Source organism: Mauremys reevesii, linkage group 2, assembly GCF_016161935.1.
Source record: "Mauremys reevesii isolate NIE-2019 linkage group 2, ASM1616193v1, whole genome shotgun sequence".
Classification (NCBI taxonomy): Eukaryota; Metazoa; Chordata; order Testudines; family Geoemydidae; genus Mauremys; species Mauremys reevesii.
Genome location: NC_052624.1, coordinates 45,446,647 through 45,472,442, shown reverse-complemented (window position 1 = coordinate 45,472,442; position 25,796 = coordinate 45,446,647). Strand labels below are relative to the sequence as shown.

The 25,796-nt window shown below is 43.4% G+C and overlaps 1 protein-coding gene across 2 annotated transcripts; it reads left to right on the top strand.

Annotated features, from left to right (window-relative positions):
- The first annotated feature begins 214 nt into the window (after window positions 1-214).
- Window positions 215-25,796, top strand: LOC120399152 (protein lifeguard 1-like). Of its 2 annotated transcripts, none has more exons than XM_039527141.1 (11): window positions 215-260; window positions 3,102-3,347; window positions 8,899-9,105; window positions 12,618-12,696; window positions 18,530-18,583; window positions 20,138-20,228; window positions 22,158-22,195; window positions 22,290-22,377; window positions 23,437-23,526; window positions 24,472-24,519; window positions 25,405-25,796. In XM_039527141.1, the coding sequence occupies exons 2-11, from the start codon at window positions 3,134-3,136 to the stop codon at window positions 25,591-25,593; spliced, it is 1,098 nt and encodes a 365-aa protein (XP_039383075.1). In that variant the 5' UTR covers window positions 215-260; window positions 3,102-3,133; the 3' UTR covers window positions 25,594-25,796. The 2 variants fall into 2 exon arrangements, with proteins under 2 accessions (XP_039383075.1, XP_039383074.1); XM_039527140.1 differs by lacking the exon at window positions 215-260 and adding an exon at window positions 2,669-2,772.

Genomic DNA, 25,796 nt, shown 5'->3' with positions numbered 1-25,796 from the left:
CTACACACTGTTGTAATAATCTTTATACAAGTGTAACCCCAAGGAGATTACCTAGATTCCTGGGGCTCTGTCTGCTGGCAGCTCAGGGAGAGGCACTGTCCCTGGTAGGGAGGGGGAGCCAAGGCAGACTCAGAGTCTGCCCGGCAACCAATAGGGAGTGAGATGCCCCTCCCAGGGAACTCAGGGAAGGGGAGAAGCCATTTTTTTGAGGCAGTCTGGAGCCAGCCAGGGAAGGGCAGGACTGGCTGTGTGGAGAGCTGGTGAGTCCCGCCCCTGCACCGCCCTCACCCAGCCCCCATTCCACACCTTCCCCAAAGTTCCCGCCCTCATTCCACCCACTTCCCCCAAGTCCCCGCCGCCTCCTCTGACTGCACCGTGCCCCTGCTCCTCTCCCTCCCTCCAGGAAAGTCCTAAGTGCCGCCAAACAGCTGTTAGGCAGCAGGAGGGGGCAGGAAGTGCTGGGAGGAGTGGGGACGTGGCACGCTTGGGATGGGGGGGAGGAGACCAGGCAGGGGAAGGGGGAGCTTGGTTGCCGGTGGGTGCCAAGGACCCGCTAATTTTTCCCCATGGGTGCTCAAGCCCCAGAGCGCCCACGGAATTGGCGCCTATGCCTTGTAAGGTATCATCTGAAAACTCATCATTTGCTGGTGAGTATTATTCTGATAAAACATGTCTGGCAACATTGTATGTGAAGTTACAAGATTCCCCTGTATGCTGATCTCATCCCACGTTCCAAACTGAGCTTGGCAAACAGGTCTGTCTCAGACAAAGGAATGTGTGCTTGCCTTAATTTGCATTTAAGCAGTAAACAGAGTCCTCAAGCAGGAAGGGAAACAAAAAGAAGCTCCAATAGGTGAGGGAAAGCAGCAGGGAACATCCTTTCCTATAGACTCTCTGTCTCCAGAGTCTCAGCTAGAACTGTTTTCCGAGAAGGGGACTGGCACTATAAAAATGAGAGACAAACACTCCAAGTCCCCACCCCTCTTTCTCTCTGTGTCCATCAATTCACTACACCAGAAAGAGCAAAGGAAGCTGCCATTGAATTGGAGAAGGGGTCCTGATCTAAGAAGTTTGGTCAGATGGCTGAGAGCATGTGATGAGAAAAACATTGCTTTGAATTTAACATAGTTGGTTAAGTTAGGCACCAATTGCATTTTATCTCTATTTATCTTGTAACTATTTCTGACTTTTATGCCTCATTACTTGTACTCACTTAAAATCTCTCTGTAGTTTAACTGTTTTATTGTTTTATCTAATCCAGTGTGTTTGAATTGAAGTGTTTGCAAAACTTTATTTGGGGTAACAAACTGCATATCATTTCTATTAATACAATAATGAACTTTATATAAGCTTGTACTGTCCAGGAGAGGTGCTGGACTGTACAGGACATACATTTCTGGGGAGAAGTCCAGGACTTGGGGTGTGTTAGGGTCACCCAGCAGCATAACCAAGGCTGGTAAGAGACAAGGTGTGGCTGGCTGGCTTCAGCACACACACAGACACAGCTGGGTATGACTTGCATGCTAGAGGCTGTTTGTGAGCAGTCCAGACTGGAGGCTACAGCAGTTGTAAAGGACACCCCACGCTAGCAGGCAGGGGTGACACAGCTACTCATTAGTCTGGATTGTACCCTGGGTATGTCACACTCACCCAGTTTGGTGCGCAACTGAGGGCTGTGGGTTCTACTAGATGGCAGGATGCCTACAAGTTAGGCGTTTCATCGCTGAGTCCTAGTCCCCTTTGTGGATCTAGCCCAAAGAGCTGCCTTGTGTACAGCAGCCATACAGCTGTGGCAGGCATTGGACTTCTGTTCTACCCACAAGGGGCCACACCCCATAAAGACACTTTTACCTCTCAGTACCGGCTCCCTATTGAATAGAGTACAGTTTCAGGTCAATGTCTTGATTTCCAAAGCTGGGCACAGAACCAGTCCTGGCTTATTGGAGAGATTGCTTTGTCCATGACTGATTGACCACCACAGCTGCCTTTCACTGGAACAATGGAACAGTTGACCAGTAGGATTATGCTTGTAACCCAGAGAAATGGACCTTTCACAGGAGTCTGACCATACCTATACAACTCACTGCCAGGTGAAATAAACTCACTGCTAACCTTACTGCGTTCTGAGCCAAATGCAAAGCCCATCTCTTTATCCAACCTTTCCTACAAGAGTCCCCTTGTTCTCTCCCATTCATCTAAGAAAACAAACACCCAAGTCCTGTCTGGAGGTGGCAGGGAAAGGTGAGAGAGAGCACAAGAGTTGTCAACTTTTCCCCTCATGACACATACTCAGCTACTATGGTGAGACAGCCCATACAAGTACGTGGTAGGCCATTACCAACATGGGTTAGATTTGGACTAGTGATTCAAGGGTTTTGTTTGTTGACACAGTAGTATTTCTGCTCTTCTCACCTTGGTAATGCCTAGCCCAACCCCAGATATGCAGACTTTGTACCCAATGCTGATAGGTAACAAACAACGTAACTGCTTTCACTTTTAGTCTGGTGAATGCATTTGCACCTTCCACGCTCGCTGCCCTTGCTGGTTTTATGTGTAACTTCTCAAAGAAAAGGATGAAAGGACCTTTTTAATATTATCTAATGCTGCAGCAATCTGCCAATTAAGCTACTTAGAAACAAAGATTAAAGAAATCAGGTGCAGTAAAAAAACAATGCTTAGTTCTGTATAAGGAAATTCCTGTCTGTTAATAGCTCAGTATAGTTTTATCTCACACACAATAGCTCAGAGGTCTTACACGGAAGAAAAATAGAGGTAAGTCTAGTAGTAAACTTTAATCTGAAAATTGTTAATCATGCTTAGTTGGTCTTCACTATGTAACGTTGAAAATATAATTGACTGATAAACAGTAATGATTTGATTATTTTGCACAGGTGTGTTTTATGGTTATATAAAGTTATGTATTTTTCACATTAACAAATTAATGATGAATTCATAGTTGTGTTTGAACCAACTCTATTGCATTTATATAGATCATGTTTTTAAAAAATACTAGATTAAGCAAGAGTTTCTGGTTATGGATTAAGGTAGTTTTTAAACATTCTTGTTGTGAGGATAATGGCTACTAATAGTTCTTTTTCCAGCACGCGTCTAAGTGCAGAAAGTACTCAAGAGAATGAATAAAACAATGGAGGCGGAGGTCAGACGTCGCTCATTGAGACGCAGTCAAAACAAACAAAACATTGAAATGGCAGATGTCCATTCCCCACCAGCCCAACACAGCGAAAAAAGGCTTCCTAATAAGGGGTCCCAGCAGAGCAGTTCAATGCTAAACCAGCACAATAACGATAACAAAGATGAGTGGCAATGTCCTGAGTGTTCACAGAAAGGTAAGTGAGAGAATTCCAGAAGTGAAGGTTACTTTTCTGGATGAATCCGTGCTGATTGAAAGGATATTCTGCTTTTGTTCTTAACTGGTTCATGAAGTTTGGGGTTTACACACAGGAAATAAGGAGCCCAAATTCTGCTCACATTGTTGAGATTCTGATTCCTTTGCTTACACTGACTAAAATGACAGGTTTCAGAGTGGTAGCTGTGTTAGTTTGTATCTGTAAAAACAATGAGAAGTCCTTGTGGCACCTTAGAGACTAACAAATTTATTTGGGCATAAGCTTTTGTGGGATATAAACCACTTAATCAGATGCATGGAGTGGAAAATACAGTAAGAAGGAATAAAAATACACCATCACTTGGAGGAGAGGAAGGTGATTGGGAACAGTTAACATGGATTCACCAAGGGCAAGTCATGCCTGACCAACCTGATTGCCTTCTATGATGAGATAACTGGCTCTGTGGATATGGGGAAAGTGGTGGATGTGATAGATCTTGACTTTAGCAAAGCTTTTGATATGGTCTCCCACAGTATTCTTGCCAGCAAGTTAAAAACGTATGGATTGGATGAATGGCCTATAAGGTGGATAGAAAGCTGGCTAGATCACCGGGCTCAATGGGTAGTGATCAATGGCTCGATGTCTAATTGGCAGCCGGTATCAAGCAGAATGCCCAGGGGTCGGTCCTGGGGCTGCTTTTGTTTACCATCTTTATTAATGATCTGGATGATGGGATGGGTTGCACCCTCAGCAAGTTCACAGATGGCACTAAGCTGGGGGGAGAGGTAGATACGCTGGAGGGTAGGGATAGGGTCCAGAGTGACCTAGACAAATTGGAGGATTGGGCCAAAAGAAATCTGATGAGGTTCAACAAGGACAAGTGCAGAGTCCTGCACTTAGGAAGGAAGAATCCCATGCACCGCTACAGGCTGGGGACCGACTGGCTAAGCAGCAGTTCTGCAGAAAAGGACCTGGGGATTACGGTGGACAAGAAGCTGGATGTGAGTCAGCAGGGTGCTCTCATTGCCAAGAAGGCCAACAGCATATTGGGCTGTATTAGTAGGAGCATTACCAGCAGATCTAGGGAAGTGATTATTCCCCTCTATTCAGCACTGGTGAGGCCACATCTGGAGTGTTGCGTCCAGTTTTGGTCCCCCCACTACAGAAGGGATGTGGACAAATTGGAGACCGTCCAGCAGAGGGCAACGAAAATGATTATGGGTCTGGGGCACACAATTTACGAGGTGAGACTGAGGGAACTGGGATTATTTAATCTGCAGAAGAGAAGAGTGAGGGGGGATTTGATAGTAGCCTTCAACTACCTGAAGGGGGGGTCCAAAGAGGATGGAGCTAGGCTGTTATCAGTGGTAGTAGATGACAGAAAAAGAAGCAATGGTCTCAAGTTGCAGTGGGAGAGGTCTAGGTTGGATATTAGGAAACACTATTTCACTAGGAAGGTGGTGAAGCACTGGAATGGGTTACCTAGGGAGGTGGTGGAATCTCCATCCTTAGAGGTTTTTAAGGTCAGGCTTGACCAAGTCCTGGCTGGGATGATTTAGTTGGGGATTGGTCCTGCTTTGAGCAGGGGGTTGGACTAGATGACCTCCTGAGGTCTCATCCAACCCGAATCTTCTATGATTCTATGATCTTTTCATGTGCTTTGTATTTATTCCTGCTTACTGTATTTTCCACTCCATGCATCTCATGAAGTGGGTTATATCCCACGAAAGCTTATGCCCAAATAAATTTGTGAGTCTCTCAGGTGCCACAAGGACTCCTCATTGTTTTTACTGAATAAAATGTTACTCCACATGTGGTCCCATTGAAATCAGTGGGGTGGCTCGCTGAGTTAAACTACTGCACATCTTGAATAGGACTGTCACAATCTGGCCCATTGAGCTCAAGAGCAAAAACACTCATTGGCTTCAGTGGGAGCAAGATCATGCCTTCTTCTTGCTTTTCTAAGTTCTTGTTGGGAAACTAACTGCTGATATGGAAGTTTAAAAATTAGCTGCTAAATGTTACCAGTGGTCACATCTCATAACAATGTTTTGTTGGGTGGAATGCTGAGTGTCCATTTCCATGGCTTAATTGCTTGACCATTTCAAATGTCACTGCTGTGGTTAGTTAGTAGCCTCACTGCAATCACAAATGGACATTTAGTTGTGTATTTTTGTATGCAGCAGTAGTTTTAATAATTTAATAAGCCATGGTTGAGTAACCAACAGATGTTTTAAATCCACGTTCCTCTTCAGCATACCTTGGCATGATTACTCTTCATCCCAATTTCCTCAATATTTGATCACCTTTTTAGAGTCCTAGAAAATAAACATGCTGTTTCCCTCTGCCCCGCCTCAATTAAGTCCAGGGCTCTGAACTTGCACCATGAGGCATGCCAGTGTGCTTGCACACTCCCATGGAATCTGATTTACATTTGTGGGTGCACAGCTTCAGTTCTGATGGATCAGTTGCAGGATTGGTGCCCAGTAGTGTAAATTATCTGATCAACAATCAAACATTATGCAATAGCCTTGATGCTTCCAGAGAAAAATGACCTTTGTCCAAAAAGCTTGCATCAAGGGGTTATAAAGAGAAACTGCATACAAATAAAGTAACCTGTACGTTAAAATACCAGGGAACAGAAGTAATTCATTCTTCATTTCTGTGCAATGTAGAAAGACAAAGAAAGTGCAGTGATTTGATCCCTGTGAAAAATCTCTTATTAGTTCACAGTTTCCTTGCAGCCAGAAATTTAAGGGAGCGGTAGAGTTGTAGAGCCATCCACCCATCACAGTAGCTGGGCAGCTGGGAAAGGACTCAAGTAATGAAGAGACACATGCACACACCTGCAGCCCCTAGAGGGGCTTCAAGCGTATCAGACACTTGCACGTCAGATCCCACTGGAAAATCTCCAAACTACAAAAGGGTGTGTGAGACGGAGTTCTCCACTACTTTATCTTTCCTCCAGGACTCTGGCTGCTGTGCTAGTGTATGTATGCTTCTACTTTTTACCTCGCTCTTACATTTCTGGCTACTGCAAAGGGAATGTCTTGGCTCTGCTACCCTACTCCTTTGCTAGTTACTGCTCAGAACTTTACCAAGCAATTGAAAAAGAGCTGATTTTGTCAGGTGTTGTAGTCAGGAATGGCTCACAACTGTGAGTGCCTAACTCAGGGCAGACTGTCAGCAACAGGGCAGACACCCCAAACTGGTGGTATGTTCTATAATTAGATTTCACCAAGCCAGTGACAAATGTGAACTCCTGGATCACTGTAGCAGTCTTACCATGGAGCCACACACAGTCTCCTTAGACTCTCCAGTCTATCTTGCCACCCAGGCAAACTGGACTTAGTGATAAATGGTCACCTACACCAAAAGCCATAAAATATTAGGGTTGGATGGGACCTCAAGAAGATCATCTAGTTCAACCCCCTGGCTCAAAGCAGGACCAATCCCCAAATGGCCTTCTTCAAGGATTGAACTTACAACCCTGGGTTTAGCAGACCAATGCTCAAACCACTGAGTTATCCCTGCTCCCCAGATTGTCTCTAATCTCAAGAGACCAGTCACCTAGATCTTGCACCAAAGACAACTCCTGTAGCCAATCCTGTAATAAACTATCAAAAGATTTATTAACTAGGAAAAAGAAATGAGAGTTATTTAGAGATTAAAGCAACCAAAATTATACACACAAATGAGTTGCAATCTAAATCCTAAGAGTGACAGAGTTATACAGCTCTGGCAATGCAAAATGTCTTTCAGGGCAGACTCAAGGGTAATCCCTGTGGATCTCTGGCTTCAGTTTAGTGTCTCTAGCCCTGTTGAGTTCAAACAGCAAAGAGATGAAAAATCTTCATGTCCACTATTTTTATTTCCCTCTTCCAGCATTCAAACCAATGGGATGAGGTCTTCTGCACCTACTTCTCCATAGATGGATGAGGCAATTAACAAATCTTATGTCTTATGATGGCCCACTTAATTTTTGATAGTCCTCCTGGATGGGGTGGGGTGGGGTGATTCCCATGCCTGGGTTCACAGGTGCAGAGCAAACATTTTCAAACTTATAAAGCAAATCTTACATATTTCCATAAAGCACGGAATACAGCCCTTACAAGTGAGCTCACTGCATGCAGCAACATACAAGCATGTCATAGAGGTTAAACACTAAATAATACATTGTCATAAGACTAATACTTATTTTGAACAAAACTAACATATAGGTGAGCTGGTTTGGTCTCCAACTATGAGTTTGTCAGCTCTTAGCTAACGTCTACGGCCTTGGCCAGAGCTGACACTTTGTGTACCAGTGTCACAGTCACTGCAGCCTACAGAGTTCTGAAGATCAGTGAAACAGGGGAGAATCTGATGAGCTCTCATACTGCTGCAGCTTAAGAAAATTCTGGGCAGCAGCAAAGGCCCTGAAGCTCATAGTAGAACCTAGATCACCAGAGCTCTTGGCAGATTTATAGTAGGAAGACAGTGCTGCATTGGTTACACTAAGTTCTTATTTGGAAGGTTTTCTTTGCAACAGTAAAGAGTAGAAACCTTTTTTTTTTAAATGAAAGCATAGATTCTGCAGAATTTGATGGTACTAGCCCAGGAAAGATTCCTATTCATCCTGGACAAGTGGATTTTTCAAACTCTGTATTTACACTTGCAAAATATTTGCATACTTGTAGGTACCATTCCCACTTGTGTTTAGAATGATCCAGTCTTCCTGTCTTATTCTTTCTTCACCCTTCTTGGTCCCTTCCGCATAGTCTGTGCAGAGATTATTCCTTTGTTATGCCCCTCTGGAGGGGGAATAATTTGTGAATGAGGTCTCCTGCAAGCCAAACACTCCCACTATACAACTCTCTCCCGAAGCCATCTGTCAGGAGTGGTTTAGGAACAACAAAAATCAATCTTTCCACAATCCAAAGGGGTGGTATAGAAACTCTAGATAACCTGTTAGAAATCCCTTCCTACTCAGAGGATCTGTGATTTTGTTTTAACCAAATTCCTCCCTATACGTTGGATACTGCTCTTGGATGTGCATAAGCGTAGCATTTCAAGGTGAAATAATGCTTGATTTTGAAGGGCTAATAGGAGCCACTGCATGAACAAGCTGCTCCACTGGGATGCTGCAGTCCTTTGCCGCATTATGTCAGAAACGGACGTTCAGTGCGCCTATGGTCAAAGGTCTCCAAAAAGAGAGATGATTCAACCAAAACTGGCAAGCTTCATAATCCCTAACAGTTATTTGCATATTCTTGTCAGAAACTAGGGATTCGGCGTGTTTCATCTGACAGATGGTAAACACTGCACAGGCTAGTTTTGCCTCTGACACCAAACAATATTTCAATGTCCTTTTGCGGGAGAAAAGTAGAGGCAAGTCTAATAATACATTCTTATTTAGCCACTGTAACTAATGGGCCAGTTACAAGGGATGATTTTGTCCCAATATTTGTGCATTGTTTGAACTGGAAATAAACATAGTTTCCATTAGCAATTACCTTATAACTTATCATGACACCTGAATCTCATGCTACAATATCTACCAAAACCTTAGAAGCTGCAGAAAGAAAACTGCTAGAGATGGAGAAAAACAAACCAGCTGAGGTTAACATTAAAGATGGAGGGCAGATGCCCGAGACTGAGAACCAGAATTCCCCAGTAGCGTCGCCTGGCTACAATATGGGTTACCGGATGAGCAGTCCAAAGACAAAACCCCAGTCTACAGGAGTCACATCGGAAAGCCCAGATGGTCTTCATAGAGGTAGGTGGGAGAATGCCTAACACAACTTTCTACCATGAGGCATATCTGGCCTTGGTTCTGGGGTACATGCAAGAAAGGAGCTGGCAAAGGTCATTTTCCTTTTGTTATTAGATTTCAAATAGTGAATTGTTCACACTTGGGACAAGAGGTTATTCTTGACAGTGTGGATCGCACCAGCAGAACCACTTTCCAATTTTAAAACCTGGCGTTTTTGTACATTTCTAATGAGGGATTTTTAATAAGATTCCTCAGAACAGTACCAAGGGGCAGAAAGGCAGAGTACCTGTTAAATAGCTGTGCATGTGTCATTGGCCTCCCCTCCTAAGGAGCTCTGCTTTGGAGAAGGAATGGGGGAGTTTCAGATGTCAGTTCTTACCATGTATGTCAGTATAACTTAAATCGCTGAAGCCACCCTCCTGAGCAACGTACGTTACTCCAACCTAAGCGCTGGTGTGGCCACCACTATGTCAGCACACGAGCTTCTCCCACTGACATAGCTACCACCTCTCGTTGGAGGTGGATTAATTAAATCAATGGGAGAGCTCGTTCCTGTTGGCTTAGAGTGGCTACACTGGAGAGCTTATAGCAGAATAACAAGGTGGTATAGAAATAAAAATAATTGCTCCCTAAAGATATAGGCATAAACATGGATGAAGGCATATGGGGAAAGAGGGTGGAGGGGACAAAAATAAGGTAATGCAATGACTAGTGTACATGTCCTATTTCCTGATTTTTTTTGTAATTTTGATGCTGCTCAGAGGGGAAAGATTATGATGACATATAGGCCTAACTAAAGACACATGTTTCAAGGCAGGGCTTTAAGGAGGAGCTATTCCAGCTAGACCTTTAAGAAAAACTAATACTTTGTATTTGCACAGTGTTTTTCATCCAGAGATCACCAAGAACCCAAATCCAGCTTTTGTTTTTGTTATACCTCTGTGTTTAATGTGATATTTACATTATGGAATTTAATAAAGGGAAGACTTTTTCTCTGCATTCCAGTCTGTGAAAGTAAATATAATTACTAATATGTACTCTACAAAGATAGTAAGAACAACTAAAATTGCAAAATCAATTTTTTCCATGCAAATTGTTGCAACCTAGATTTTGCTCACAATAACTACTCAAATATACATGTAAATGTCATTTGTGTGCGCAAATCAGGTAGCCAGATGTCTGATTTCAGAAAGGCAGATGTCTAATCTGAGTTATTTACCTGATTTTCAGGCACTGGGAGTTTTGGCTGAGTAAGGACTGTATAGGATCTGGCAGTATTATACCAAATAACAAGCCTAAATAATTTATTTTTCAGAACCGTCCTAATTAAATGTGTATTAGAATTCTCAGGAATAAACATAACTATAATAATAAATGATTATTTACTACTACTACATTTTAAAAGATTTAATATAATCTGTGCAAATCATCTGATAGTCTCTAGTAAAACAGTATACAATAGATTGGAGACTCCAAATGAACATAAATTTAGTTCAAAGTCTTTGTAGAAGGTATTATAAAAACAATTTACCTTTGTGCACTTAACTCATAAAATAAAAAGGGCAAACTCAGGCAGTGTTCATTACACAACACTACATTTCCATTGAAGGTAAAAGACAAACAAAGGGTAGCTTGTAAATCACTTACTAGCTCATTATTTCCTACAAAAGCAACATAGAATTATTTGCAACATGTAAATGCACCATTCTCAGCAATAATGGATTTGTTACAAAACAACTATGGGCCGAATGCCTGCAAAATGCTTATTGCTTCCGGCCAAGCACTACAAGCTTTCAACGCCCATTGAAATCAATGGGAGATCTGGGTCCCAAGTCAATCTCTTCATCTAAGAGAAGTAGGAAAATGTGACTGTCTAGTCAATTAAGTCCTGTGGGAGGTGTTCTTATACAAGGAGAACTGAATTAGGCCTTTTATAAATGTATTCTTGCTTGAGGCTCTTACCACAGGAGGAATAAAAAGGAAACAATGCACATGAGAAAGCGACTATTGATCAAGAATGCAATGCTCTTGTCAAACACATAGTCAGCATTTTACTGTGTTTGTTTTACTAGGGACGTGAATGAAAAACAGGTGAAGTTACTTTCCCACTCTGATACAAGTTAGGCCTCAGCTGGAGAGCTGCATTGAGTCTGAGACACCACTTTTCAGTCAAGATATCAACAGATTTCTGTCAGGGGATTGTAACACAAATGATAAAAAGCATGGGGACAAATACATATGAGGAAAGACTAACAGAAATGGGCAGGTTAAGACTGGAATAAATATGGCTGCCAACGCCGAGGAAACGTAAGAGGCCTGGCAAGTCCTGCCAGCCACAGAATTAGCAGCCTCAGTGAGGGCATGTCTGAGTCTGGTGAGGGAAAGAGCATCACCCTAGCTCCTTTTTCCTGTCCACCAGCATAGCTGTGCTGCTTGGGAGTGTTTGCTATAGGTAGCAAGGGACAATTCACACACATGCCCTCTAGTGCTCAGAATGTCTCCAGCCTTCTCCATGTCTCTACTGTGGCTCACAAGAGGCATAACCTTATCTCTGGCTGAGATAACTGAGGGAGCAGATCATGGACTGAACAGCCAAATTAGACATCACGTAAAAACAAATAAGAAAGCTATAAATGCTCATACACTTTAGGAAAGCTCTGGACCAATAGGAGAGAGTCAGAGGAGAGCAACAAATAATAATAAAAGAAAAATGACCTGTGAGGAAAGCTTAAAAAAATTGGGCATGTTTAGATTCGAGAAAAGAAGAGGGGGTAGGGAGAACCTGTTTACAGTCTTCAAATATGTTAAGGGCAGTTATAAAGAGAATAGTGATCTCTTGTTCTCCATGTCCACTGAAGGTAGGGCAAGAAGCAATGGTCTTAATCTGCAGCAATGGAGGTTTAGGTTATGTACTAGGAAAAGTTTTCTAACTATGGGGCTAGTTAAGCTCAGGAATAGGCTTCCAATGGAATCCCCATCATTGGACGTATATAAGAACAAACTGGACAAACATCTGTCCTGGATGGTCTGAGCACAGGGGGCTGGACTTGAGGGTCTTGAGGTCCTATATTTCTATGATTCTACGATACCACAGCTATCAAGTAAGCACTGGCTATGTTACCAGAAGTACTGATATGAAAACCCCACTCCGAGCCAGAACTGCACACATGTGCATGTATGCACACCTGCTGAAAGACAAACTCACCCAGAGCAGCATCTCATGGAAGTCATGCAGCCTTTATGGGTTGCAAAGATTCATCTGGTTTTTCAAGATTTGTAGTGGTTCTCAGACAAAGAGGCAGCATTTCACTCTGAGCATCAATCCATTGGCTATTTATTCTATGGTGATCTACTGCCTGATATAAATGGAATATGATGGCTTCTTCGGACCAATATTGTTCAGATCTTACACCTGAGAAATGGGACATGACATTTTCAGTAAAGTTTTACTCATGGGTGTTGTTTTAAATCTAAATGTCTTATCTGAAACAACACTTTCTGCACTATTTCCTCAGCTTTCGTCTTGAAAGTGGACTGCTTTACAACACTTCTCTTGGCCATAACAATTGGTATGATCTCTGGATTGATTTACTGGTAAGTTCTCAGTGTTTAGCTTCATTTTAACTACACTTCTAGGAGTGTGTCCTTGTAGCGTCAGTTCAGACTAATGCTGTCCAAAGGCTAGATGGTGCCTATCCCTTACATGGCAATGTGGGGAAACAGGAGGGGATGGAGACTTCCCCTTTGTACAGCTGTGTCAGGGCTCCTCACAATTGTGCTCAAAGGCATATAGAGGATTCCCATTGGGTGCAACTAGGCAGGGGGTGGGGAGTAGGCAGAGCTAGCTGGATGCACTGCTCTGTTGTACCCCATAAAGCAGTCACAAAGTACTCCCACCACCTCCCACTAGTGCAACCCAGGAGCCCAGAAGGAAAGAGGGGGCATCTAACAGCAGAGTTTCCATGGGAGTTTGTAGAAGGAAGTTTGGAGGCTTTGCATTACAGGTTCAGTTTTGCTTCAGCAACAAGGATGGACAGCAAGTCCTCAGTTATTGTTACCAGCATCAGATGTCCCATGTTCTGCTTCCTGCCTGAAGAGAGAGAGAGTGTCTGCATAAAGTGCAGGCTGATAGCCCTGATGGAGGGAAAGGTTTGTGGTCTCTAGGTCTCATAGCACTGGGGCTATGGAGGATTTCCTATCTATCCAGATCCCATTGATGTACAGCAGGTCCTGCAGGAGGAAGCAACGGAGCCAAGTAAAGAGGAGAGACAAGGAGAAAGAAGACTGGAAATTTGTTACCACTCCCTCTAGGAGAACCTGAAGGATATTTTCACAATTGGAAGTCTTGTCTTACTCAGCACCTGGTAGCAATTCATATGGAGAGAACAACCTGCAAGGACCTACTGGAGGAAAAATAGCAAAGGAAAGAACTGAGAACTGCTGCTCAGATCAAACCAGATGGACCTCAGACAAATCCAAGAGAGCATCCATCAATGGTCAAAGAAGAATACAATCCTCACTGGGGACTCCATGCTAAAAAGAGTGGATAGAACATTCTGCAAGGGGCAGAAGGACAACATGACAATTTGCTGCTTCCAGAAGCAGAGATGAAGGCCATCACCACAAGAATAAATCAGATTCTGAGATCAGCCAGAGACATTCCTTTGGTGGTGATCGTCATCAGCTGCAATGACACCGCATCAGGCACCATTCCACCGATCCTGGAAGATGTCAGGAAGCTGAGAAGAAAACTGAAGGAAAGGAATATCTAGGTGATCTTCTCAGGAATCCTTCCTGTCGCTTGAGTGAGAGAAGAAAGAAGGTGAAGATATTAGAGTGAATTGCTGGTTAAGTAAGTGGTATAGAGGAGAAAGAATTTGGTTTAGTGGAACATCGGGTCAACTAATATATAGAGAGAACTTCATGGTTCTGATATAGCCTTCATCTCGGTAATAGGGGTACCAATCTCCTGGATTATAGATTAGCTAGTATAGTTGGGAGGGCTTTGAACTAACGATGAAGGGGGAAGAGGGAAAAGAAGTAGTTATGGTGCAAACACCGGATATGTAAATGAGGCACAAACCTAATACATGTGACAAACACATGTTTAATTGTTTACATACTCATGCGAAGAACCTAGGTAATAAACAAGAGGAGTTGAAGATGCTCATGTTTGAGAGGAAATATGATATGGCTATGACTGAAATGTGGTGGGATTGGTTTTATGGTAAAATCAGTGATTACAACTTGTTCTGTAAGGATAGAATGGGGGGAAATGAGAGGGGAGGATAGTACTTTTCATCACAGACCCTGTCATGCTGTCTGGAGTGGTTCACAATCATGAGTGCCAACCTGAGGGCAGACTGTCAAAAAGCAGGGCAGACACCCCAAACTGGTTGCATGTTCTATAATTAGATTTCACCAACTCAGTAACAAATGTCAGCTCCTGGATCACCGTAACACTCTTACCATGGAGTCACAGACCATCCCCTTGGGCACTCCAGTCTATCTTGCCACCCAGGCAAGCTGTATTCTCTGATAAATGGTTGCTTTATTCCAAAAATCACAAAATATTCAGGTTGCTTCTATTTCCAAGAGACCAGTCACTTACACCAATTCAATTTGTACCTTGGATCTCACACCAAAGACAATGCTTGTAGCCAATCCTATAGGAAACTAATTAAGGATTTATTAACTAGGAAAAAGAAATGGAGTTACAGCAGAACCTCAGATTACAAACACCAGAGTTATGAACTGACCAGTCAACCTCACACCTCAATTGAAACTGGAAATATGCATTCAGGCAGCAGCAGAGACCAAAAAAAAAAAGAAAAAAAAAGGCATATGTAGTACAATACTGTGTTAAATGTAAACTACTAAAAAAAATGGGAAATCAGCATTTTTCTTCTGCATAATAAAGTTTCAAAGCTGTATTAAGTCAATGTTCGGTTCTAAGCTTTTGAAAGAACAACCATAACATTTGGTTTGGAATTACGGACAACCTCCATTCCCAAGATGTTCGTAACTCTGAGGGTCTATTGTATTTACAAGTTAAAGCAGGCAACATATGCACACAAATGAGTTACGGTATATGGTTCCAAAAGCTGACAGAGATATAGTAATCTGTCAGGACCAAATGTCTTTTAGTGCTAGCCCAGGTTGACCCTGGAGAGCTCTGCTTTTATTTCCTAGCTCCAGCCCTGTGAGAGCTCAAACAGCAAAGAGATTAAGAATTTTCAAGTCAGCTTTTCTTTCTTCTTCCATAATACAAGTTGATGGGACGAGCTTCCTTGCATGTAGCACCTTCACAGGTGTGAGGGGGCCATTCACCCATTCTTTATATCATGATGCTTCACAATGGCCCCCTTAAGTTTGATAGTCCTTCTGGATGTGCAGGGGAACTGCTCCTCCTGCTTGAGTTCACAAGTTCAGAGCAGACCTTTTTATGTTATAAAGCAAAATGTACATATTACCTTATAGCATGGGATACAGACATTATATGTAAGATTAATGCATTCAGCAACTTACAAGCATTTTATAGAATCTAAACACTAAAAACATCCTTACATGTCTGTCACCTGTCTTGAACAATACTAACAAACAGGTGAGCTGGTCTGGTTTCCAGCTATTAATTTGTCAGTGCTCAGCTGACAGCTAGAGCCTTGGCAAGACCTGGTACCTGGCCTACCAGCATCATAGACACCGTTACCTGTTAGTCATAGACAATGCAGAATCACCAGACCTCAAATGCTCATGGATTAAAGTTCTAACTAGTCAAACTACAGGTGGTGTAGTGGTGGGCATCTCTCAGAGACCACCAAATCTCACCAAAGAACAGGACAAACTGCTCCGACTTCAACTTGGGGATCGTTGCTGAAGATCTAATGCAGCCAATAACAAACCTTCCTTAGAGCTTCTAAAAACAGTTGATGATTTCTTAACACAGAAAATTCTGCACCCAACAGAGGGTAATTCAGCACTGAACCTCATTCAATAAAGAGCTAATCAGTGACCTAAAAATTAGCCATTTCCTAGGTACCAGTGATCATGCTCTGGTTACATTTACATTGTGCAAGCCAAATATGGTACCAACTTGCCAAATATTATATTATGAATTTGAAAGGGGCTAATTTTCCAAAGCTTAAAGCAACTGTTGCCATAACAGACTGGGAACAAATTTAAAGTGGGAAATGTTAATGAAAACTGGTAATTGTTCAAGGACATCCTTGATGCCCCCAAAACAATGACTGCATAGACATGAAAAAAAGTTACGTGAGACAAGAAATCATCCTAGGTAAAAGGAAATGTGGAATCAGTGATTTTTTAAATGTGTATATATATATATATATAGAGAGAGAGAGAGAGAGAGAGAAGATGGAAAAAGGGGAAGTAAAGGGTTATGAATATAAATTGCTAGTTTAAAAATGTAAGCAACTGATAAGGGAAGCCAAAGGAATCAGTAAACTATCAATGGCTAATAGCGTTAAAGATAATAAGAAGGCATTTTAAAAACTAGAAAACCCTAAATCAGATATAGATCCATTCCTAGATACAGATGGTAAAACTGTAAATAGTGATTTAGAAAAGGCAGGAATGGTCTCAATAGATATTTCTGTTCTACATTTGGAATGAAGCAGGAGGCTGTATCCATTCCATATGTTGTGGTGGATGGAATAAAAACTTCAGCATCTTTAACAAAGGAGGATGTGAGTCAGCATCTGCTAAAATCAAACATTTTCAAAATTGGCAAGACCAGATGGCTTACACTCAAGATCTTAAAGGAACTAGCTGAGGAAGTCTCTGAACCACAAATTTTGGAAGGCTGGGGCAATTCCAGAGAATTGGAGGACTGGCTGGGATTCTGGGAGGTGTTTGCCTTCCTCTGCAGCCTGGGGTGTGGTTTGACTGCTGGGATCATCTGGCCATATCTCATCTCACATAATCAATTCCCTGTCATTGCAGGGGCATCACGCCTTGGTGGCACTTTAGTCTCTGCTGCTGCTCTCCCTGTGGCACGTAGTTTAATCTTCTTAGGACTGATGTGCTTTAGTCTCATTAGTCTTTGAACTGGATACAGGGGTATCTGGGTGAGATGTGCTGGCCTGTGATGTGCAGATGAGTCTACAAGATCTACTGGTCTCTTCTGGCTTTAAACTCTATGAAACCCTCTGAAAATATGAATTTGTCTCTGAGGCACATTGGCCTAGAGTGAGGCTACCTTTGTGGCCAAAAGGTAGCGCAAGGAGTTAGCAGTTAGGGAGAGCTGAGGCTGAAAGAGCAGATGAATTTTAAGGCGAAGTGCACCGAGAAAGAGCACATGACAGCTACTATGCACCCACACAGACCAGAGCCCACTTGCTTTGAACAGACTGCTTGATACACAGCATTGTTTTGTACGGTTGTATAAGCGTTTCTGTCTTGATAATACTTGACTTGGTTGCTGTTTAGATCAGCTATCGCAGCACACACAAAACTGGGAAGCCTCTGAGAAACTGATTTATTTATTTATTTATTTTGCTTTTATAGGTTTTCATGGCATGGAAACTAAATATATTTGCTACAGAAACTGTCATAAAAGCGGAGAATGGTTTTCTCTCTTTCTCTCTCTCTCTCATTTATTTTCTTATTTCCTCATAAATTGGGGTTGGGCATGTTATACTTTGAGATTAAAGGCAAATGCTGAGCCTTTGCCCAAAGCCAGGGCATTTCCATTCAGCTGAGAGTACAGTACTGCATCCCCTGCACAAACTCACAGATCTGTTTAGGCCAGTTGAGCCCTACAGTGTCAGACCCACTGGTCATCCCCCAACCCAGCGCTGACTTGTTCTCTTTGCACAGCCACAGCTCACAGGTTTCTGTTGTGTAGGGAGCACAAAGTCCCCCTCGATAGTCCTTTCTTAACATGTTCTTCACTACAGAGAAAGCCCACAGCACTTCTGTTTAGGGCCTTCCATGGAGAATGAGGGCAGGATCTGGCATAAGTGTGAACTTTTACCATGTCTGTCACTGCTCTATAACTCAACTTTGCTATTTAAATTCTTCACTTTTTGCCTGTTTGTCTTCTGTGAATTGGTGTAAACAGCACTTCCTGTAAGTTCAAGCCGTGTGTGTGAAGCAGGACCATGTAAGGAAAGCAAGGCTAAATACAAAGAAAGAGCCAGTTCCACTCAGTTAAACTCCTGCAACTACACTGAGGTCAATGGAGATGCACAAATATCACAGAGACCTAGGGTGACCAGACAGCAAGTGTGAAAAATCAGGATGGGGGTGGGTGGTAATAGGAGCCTATATAAGAAAAAGACCCCAAAATCAGGACTGGCCCTATAAAATCAGGACAGCTGGTCACCCTTCAGAGAACTGAAGCTTGCCCAATGTATTTTGCAAAGCCACATGTGATTTTGTAGCAACCACTTTTGACTCTTACTAGGAATGTGCTTCAAGGATGGCAGCAGAAGAATCTCTGGTTTTGGCTTAAACTTCTGTAAGTAACCAAAATGACTCACCAACCCACTGTGTTTCATTAAACATCATGATCGGTGAGATTATTAACAGTACAGCAGGTATCCCTTCCCAGGCTGGGTGTGACCAGCGGACCCTCCGCAGGCATGCCGCAGAAGGCTGCCTGCCTGCTGCCCTCCCGGCGACCGGCAGAGCGCCCCCCCGCGGCATGCCACCCCAAGCACGCGCTTGGCGTGCTGGGCCCTGGAGCCGACCCTGGTCACATCTCTTGATAGTGACACAAGAAGTGAATTGATTACATTCTCCCCGCTGCTTTCTTTGCTCTGTTCCCCATCTTCTTCCCTCCCCCTCCTTTATAGAAGGCCCAGTCCTAGGATTTCCATGTGAGTCTAGTGAATAGAAATGCACACCAGTATGCTCTGTATGCCACAGTGTATGTGTTTTAGTTTCCCGATGACATTATTTCATTTAGTGACAATTTATCATTGTTCTTTACCCTCTGCATAGGCAAATATGCTCAACCGCACCAGGGAGTTTGTCAGTAGCTGGTCTGTAGGCACACATGTGCCACATAACACCAGATTGCTGGATTCACCCACAGCACTAGAACACAAGAGGTGGGCAGCTACACTGGCTTTGTGTTGCAATCTACTGCCCAATGTATTCATCTGCATTGCAATACTGCTGCAATGGAATCTCCAGAAGAGCGCTCCAGCCTGGGGATGGAGTCAGGTGGCCTGCAGCTTGGTTGGTTAGTCCAAGTCTCTGCTGCAACAGCCACACAGCTATTTTTAGCACTCTAGCTCAAGCCCCACTAGTGCAAGGCTATCTACCTGTGTCGGGAGCCTCGCTCCCAGCTGCAGTGTACACATACCCTTGGGGAGGAGGTGGAAAGAGTCCCATGTGGGGTGCTCAGATACTACAATGATGAGAGCCGTATATGCATGTAAACAAATAGCAGGTGGAGGTAGGGGGAAGAGAGAGGTGAACAGATGTTAAAAGGGAAATGTCAGAGGGAGCAGAGAAAACAGAAGAGGGCAAGACACAAGTGATCCAGTTTATGTGTGTAAAACCCATCACCTGGGTACCTAAAGATGTTGCTGATCAAAAAGTGCATAGGCATGAATAAAAGCCACTTTTGGAAAACTTGGCCTCAGCAAAAATTTTTGCTAGGGTCTGTATTTCTGCACTAATCTGCAGTTCGAATGACATCTCCACTCAGGCAAATCAGATAGAGAATGTGCAAGTCATTTGATGCACTTTCAAACATATGATGATATTCTAAAGACAGGTAAATCCTGATTACCCCTCTGATTCAGGGCTCAGAGCCAAAAATCAAAATGTCAGAAAAATAAGATTCTGACTGGAGGGACATTACCATATTTCAGCTAATGTGGCTTTGTATAATTCAGAGGCTGGTGCAATAACAACAAACATATAAACAGCTGAACATTGTATAGATAAGAGATTCAGATGTAATATTTGTATGCTGTATTAAATAGTGGAAATATTAACAACTGTCATCAACTATATTTAACCAAAATATTAATAAGTGAAAAATTTAATTTGTTTTTAGTCCAGCAACTATTATTCTGCTGTTTATAATTGACTGGTGTGAGAACAACTGCAAAAAATTCCCACTGAACTTAATGTTACCATTGATGATTGTAAGTATATTGTTGAAGTCTATGCGTTTCCCTATTATTTTGCTTTACTGTGTTTTAAAGATCTCGCCCGGTCTTCTTCAGATACGTAAACATGAAAATTTCTCTGACTCCAAACGGAGTCCAAAAAATGACTCCTACAATCCTGTACCCTGGCAGGGCCAGCTATTCTGCAGGATGGAATCTGCTGAATAACACGGAATTCGTGTAAATATACAAGAACACGTTGTGCCTGTGAAGGAGGTGGAACTGTGTGATTGCGGGAGAGTCTTTATAACAAAATTAATAATCTTAGCTCCTTTCTTGACTTCTAATCCCTAGAACTCAAGTCGCTTCACAAAGGAAAGTCTGATTTACTCCCCCTCTGCAGTGTTCATTAACCTATTGTGTTGTATATCCATTAACCACATGCTGGTGCAGGAATAAAAACCACCTTCTGCCGGGCATCAGGGGAAGCAGAAGGGAAGAAAGGATGAACAATGTGGTGGTGGTCAGATCATTCAGTTGTAGCCCACCAAGTTTTTGTCCCTGGAGCATTTCCTCTATTGCCGTGTCCTTTTTGGAGGTCAAAGACCCCCCACATTTCCCTAATCTCTGAGGTTCCAAGTTGTAGCTAGGGTGACCAGGTGCCCGGTTTTTGACCGGAACGCCCGGTTGAAAAGAGACCCTGGTGGCTCCGGTCAGCACAGCCAACCGGGCCGTTAAAAGTCCGGTTGGTGGTGCTGCCCGGCTAAGGCAGGCTTAGGGTGACCAGACAGCAAGTGTGAAAAATTGGGGGTGGAGGGTAATAGGAGCCTATATAAGAAAAAGACCCAAAAATTGGGACTGTCCGTATAAAATCAGGACATCTGGTCACCCTAGGCAGGCTAGTCCCTACCGGTTCTGACACCATACTGTGCCCTGGAAGTGGCCAGCAGGTCTGGCTCCTAGGTGGGCAGGGGGGGCTGAGGGGGGGGCACACAGGACTCCACGTGCAGTCCCAGTCCCAAGTACTGGCTCTGCACTCCCATTGGCCAGGAACCAGCCAATTGGAGCTGGGGGGGCAGTGCCTACAGGTGAGAGCAGCGTGCAGAGACGCCTGTGCGCCTCTACCTAGGAGCTGGACCTGCTGCTGGCTGCTTCCGGGGCGCAGCACGGTCAGGCAGGAAGCTGACTGGGAGCTGCTGGAACTAAGCCCATGCCCCAATCCCCTGCCCCAGCCCTGAGACCCCCCAAATCTGGAGCCCCTTGCTGCACCCCAACCCCCTCATCCCCAGCCCCATCCCAGAGCCCACACCCCCAGCTGGAGCCCTCACCCCCTCCCACACCTCAACTCCCTGCCCCAGCCTGGAGTCCCCTCCCTCACGCTGAACCCCTCATGTCTGGCCTCACCCCAGAGCCTGCACCCCCAGTTACAGCCCTCACCCCCTCCTGCACCCCAACCCCCTGCCCCAGCCCAGTGAAAGTGAGTGAGGGTGGGGGAGAGCAAGCCACCGAGAGAAGGGGAATGTAGTGAGCCGGGGGTGGGGGGGCTTGGGGAAGGGGCAGGGCTAGGGTGTTCAGTTTTGTGCAATTAGAAAGTTGGCAACTCTAGTTCTAGCCATTATTTTTCCCAATATGCATGTTAGAAAATGGCCTGCAAACTTATTAGTTATTCCTATTTCACTTGATTGTGATTAAAGCATTATTACTTTACACCTTAAACGATTTGAACAATTGCACAACGATCCTTCTTCATGCTTGCAAGACAATGACAAGGGAGCTGATTTCCTTAGCAATCTGCTATATGTTGTGTTTCTTTCCCATCATCATCCTGACCATTTTTTTTCAGTATTTCATATCAGTAATATAAGGAACTGAAATAAAAATATGCAACATTTTAATAAGGGACATTCTTCGCCACCTCAAAGAAAATGGTGTCTCTCTCTCTCTCTCTGTTTTGGATTTTTTTAGACAATTATTGAAGGCCTGGTGCTTGGAGTGGTTTCATCGTAAGTCTTTTTCAATAATTTTCTTTAATTATTTCTTTAATGTACTTTAATTGTGCATTTCACTTAAATAATATGTTGTATGCTTGAATTTTAGCTTCTTTGCTGCCATGACAGTAATGCAGGTTGGAGGAATAACAGCATTTGTGACTTTGATGCTGTCTTGGGTTGCTCTCAAGTCAAAAGTAAGTATCATCTAATGCAGTGGTTCCCAAACTTGGGACGCCGCTTGTGTCGGGAAAGCCCCTGGTGGGCCGGGCCGGTTTGTTTACCTGCCACGTCCATAGGTCCGGCCAATCACGGCTCCCACTGGCCGCGGTTCGCTGCTCCAGGCCAATGGGAGCTGCTGGAAGCGGCGCGGGCCGAGGGATATGCTGGCTGCCACTTCCAGCAGCTCCCATTGGCTTGGAGCAATGAACCACGGCCAGTGGGAGCCGCAATCGGCCAGACCTGCGGACAGGGCAGGTAAACAAACCGGCCTGGCCCGCCAGGGGCTTTCCCTACACAAGCGGCGTCCCTAGTTTGGGAAACACTGATCTAATGAAATATTTGGCAAAAGAGCAGTCTGAATAGCCAATATTAACATTAATTTACCAACAAAATTATATTAAGTTATATATTTGGGTCACGTAGAGTTCTGGTGAGCTACTTTTTTACTCAGCATCTTACTTCAACTATTGGCTTTTGTTTTGGTGCTAGGGATGCTCATATTAAAAAAAAAATCTGAGAATTTGGCCTAAAACCTGTGGTCCTAATTAATTTATGCTATCCTCCCACAAAGTACACACCTATCTACCCACACATTTTGCTGCTCTAATCCCAGTAACCAATGACCGATTATAAAGTCCAACTACACTGGTGATAGAATGCATTTCTCTCAGCGTGTTTTCCATGTGAAAATTCTGTCATTCACATGAGCAGGTACTAGAATCTCTCCCGCAGGTGCTAGTGAGTGCTAATTTGTGTGCAATAGCAACTGGAGGCCAGGTTAAGGACCTAATTAAAATCAAAACCTGCAGTACTTAGAAATCAATAAAACATTTCAGGGATTTATTTAGTTTAATCAAAGTCCAGGAAACGGAGCAGAAGCTTAAACCAGCCTTGGTAATTTCAGGATTGCACCATCACTGCTGTATATCATTGATTTAAGCTTACTAATCACTGTCCTTGGAAAACATGGTAGCATTTGCAATCACAGATGTGTTGTTTAATGAAGACAGTCTTATTGTATTTGTTGTTCTCAGTTGAATGTCACTCATGAAGCTGTGCCTTCCTGGATTGTGGTCTCAGTGCTGGTCATCTTTGGAATTCTCTCTAGCTTTAAGAAATCACCTGTAAGTAATTTACTTAGTATTTCTCACAAAAGCACACAGTGCTCTTCCAGCATAGCCATGGCTGTACCAGGCAGTACTAATACTCACAATGGATATGTCTACACAGCAGCTGGAGGTGTAATTCCCAGATCGGGTAGATTATACGTGCACTAGCTTTGCTCGAACTAGAACCTAAAAACAGTAGTGTAGCTGCAGCGGCTCGGGAAAGCTGGTCCAGTACAATCCCAGCCACCGCCCTAGGTACATACGTGGGTGGCTAGCCTGAACTGCTGCCTGTGCCATAGCAGCCATGCTGCTATTTATAGATGTTACCACAAGCAGAGCTAGAGTGTAAGTCTACCCATGCTGGGAATTACACCTCCCAGCTGCTGTGTAGATGTATTCTATATCTGGCATGGGATAGTACCAGTAACCCCAGCTCCCACTACAGCAAACTCCTCACTGCAGACAGGAATGATGAGCTATGCACAAGGAAGAAGTGCCACTGTGTGACACAAATTGTACTCCTTTGAACATTGTTTTGTTTAATCAGCTGATCAGTAGATGTCTTCTGTATGTTTTTCCTGTTTCAGTCCTCTCTGAGTAGCAAAAACCAAATGTGTTAACAGGTATCCATAGTCTCTTATGGATTTACGAGCCAAGAAAGGCTGTGCATGTTCCCAAAATGGAAAACAGAATACCATGGGAGAGAGTCTAAATGATCCCACCTGAAAGCGAAGCTTAGTAACAGATCTATGAAGTGTAGTATTTGCCAGTTATGGATTAGCATTTGTTTTAGATCAGCTATGAGACAGTTCTGCTGGGGCTTTTTTTACTATGCCAAAAATGTCCCTTTTAATGCTGGTAGTGATTTAAATGCTATAAAGGCTGTAACTTTAACTTGTTCCTATTTGTCATTTCGCAATGATGATAAACACAAACATATTTCTTCACTTTTTCTTATAGACACTACAACTAAGTTATGCTTTGGCTGGAACGCTGAGCTTTGCAATTGTAAGTAGAATATTTGTATAGCATTCACTTTTTCTCTTTTTCAAATAAGATGTTGTCACCATACAAACTATTTTCTTTGGCCAAAATTTTCAAACTCAGTTATCTAGTATGAGGTTCCTAATTCCATAATTAGGCACCTAAATAGTTGTGGCCTGATATTTTAGAAGTGCTAAGCACTCTCAGCTTCCATTGAAGGCAGTGGCTCTGCAGGTGCTTAGCATCTCTGGAAACCAGGCCACTTTTACCTAAGCCTGTTGTGGAGAAATGCAAAGTTTCTTCCCCAGCAATCTTGTCTAGGCCATTTAGTGATGTGACTAATGAAATGCAGTGCTTATTGCAAGGAATTTGTAATTTTGCTGTGAAAAAGCAGCTGCAGTCTCATTGGTGGCAGTGGGGCTGCCTGAGTGCTCTAGTAGATTGCAGTTCCTGGAGCAGGTGGCTTGGGGCATGTGATAGTGGGCTGTTCCCGGTGGATGGTGTTAACGAGGACCATGGAGCCAGAGAAGTTGAAAGGATCCACATTAAGGGGAAGCCGTCATTCATAAAATAACAGAGGGACAAGAAAATATTTGTAAATTGCCTTTTCTTAAAGGATTTTGCCAAAAAAAAAAAAAGAATGACAGCTTAAATTCTGCCCTCCAGTCTTGTTACTAGGACTAGAGGTCCCTTTAGGCGACATAAACCTTTGCTAGTATTATGTCCATAAACATTAACAAATGCGTCTGAGTCCATGCAACACAAGTATCTTCATAGACTGTTGAACAGTAGGCTTAGTCCCAGATGAGGGCAAGTACTGTATATAAACCTTGCATTTTGTATAAAAGTTCTAAGACCCAAAAGAGGAAAAAAAGGTAATTGAGGTTTTTCCTTTCTTATTCTTGTAAGCATTTGATGATGACACAAGTTAAGATCAGAAGAGAACCCACAAAGGATCAAGACCCCATTGATTATGCCCGTCCAGCACTGAATCTCTACATAGACATTGTAAACCTTTTCTTCTTTATGCTGCAGCTAATGGAGCATGTCAACTGTTTGGATTGGGGTAGCCAGCCTCAAGGGCAGGGGCAGCAATGAGTTGTTATTTTGGGGTGAGGGGTTGGTAATCCTCCCATACAGTGAGAGAAGTACACTACGTGGTTAGACTCAACTGTTTTTAATAAATATAGGGCCCCTGCTTCTTGATCCCTGTGGAAAGGGGCTAGGTTAATGTTGTGGGGACACCCCACCTTCCCTCCTGTGGGAGTGTGAAACACACTAGTACAGTGGTTTTCAAACTT

Bases quoted from the DNA above. Each gene is read 5' to 3' on its own strand.
- LOC120399152 (XM_039527141.1), top strand. From the start codon at position 3,134: ATGAATAAAACAATGGAGGCGGAGGTCAGACGTCGCTCATTGAGACGC. The intron at 22,378-23,436 runs GTAAGTATCATC...TGTTGTTCTCAG, and splicing joins GGGTTGCTCTCAAGTCAAAA to TTGAATGTCACTCATGAAGC. The intron at 23,527-24,471 runs GTAAGTAATTTA...TTTTTCTTATAG, and splicing joins CTAGCTTTAAGAAATCACCT to ACACTACAACTAAGTTATGC.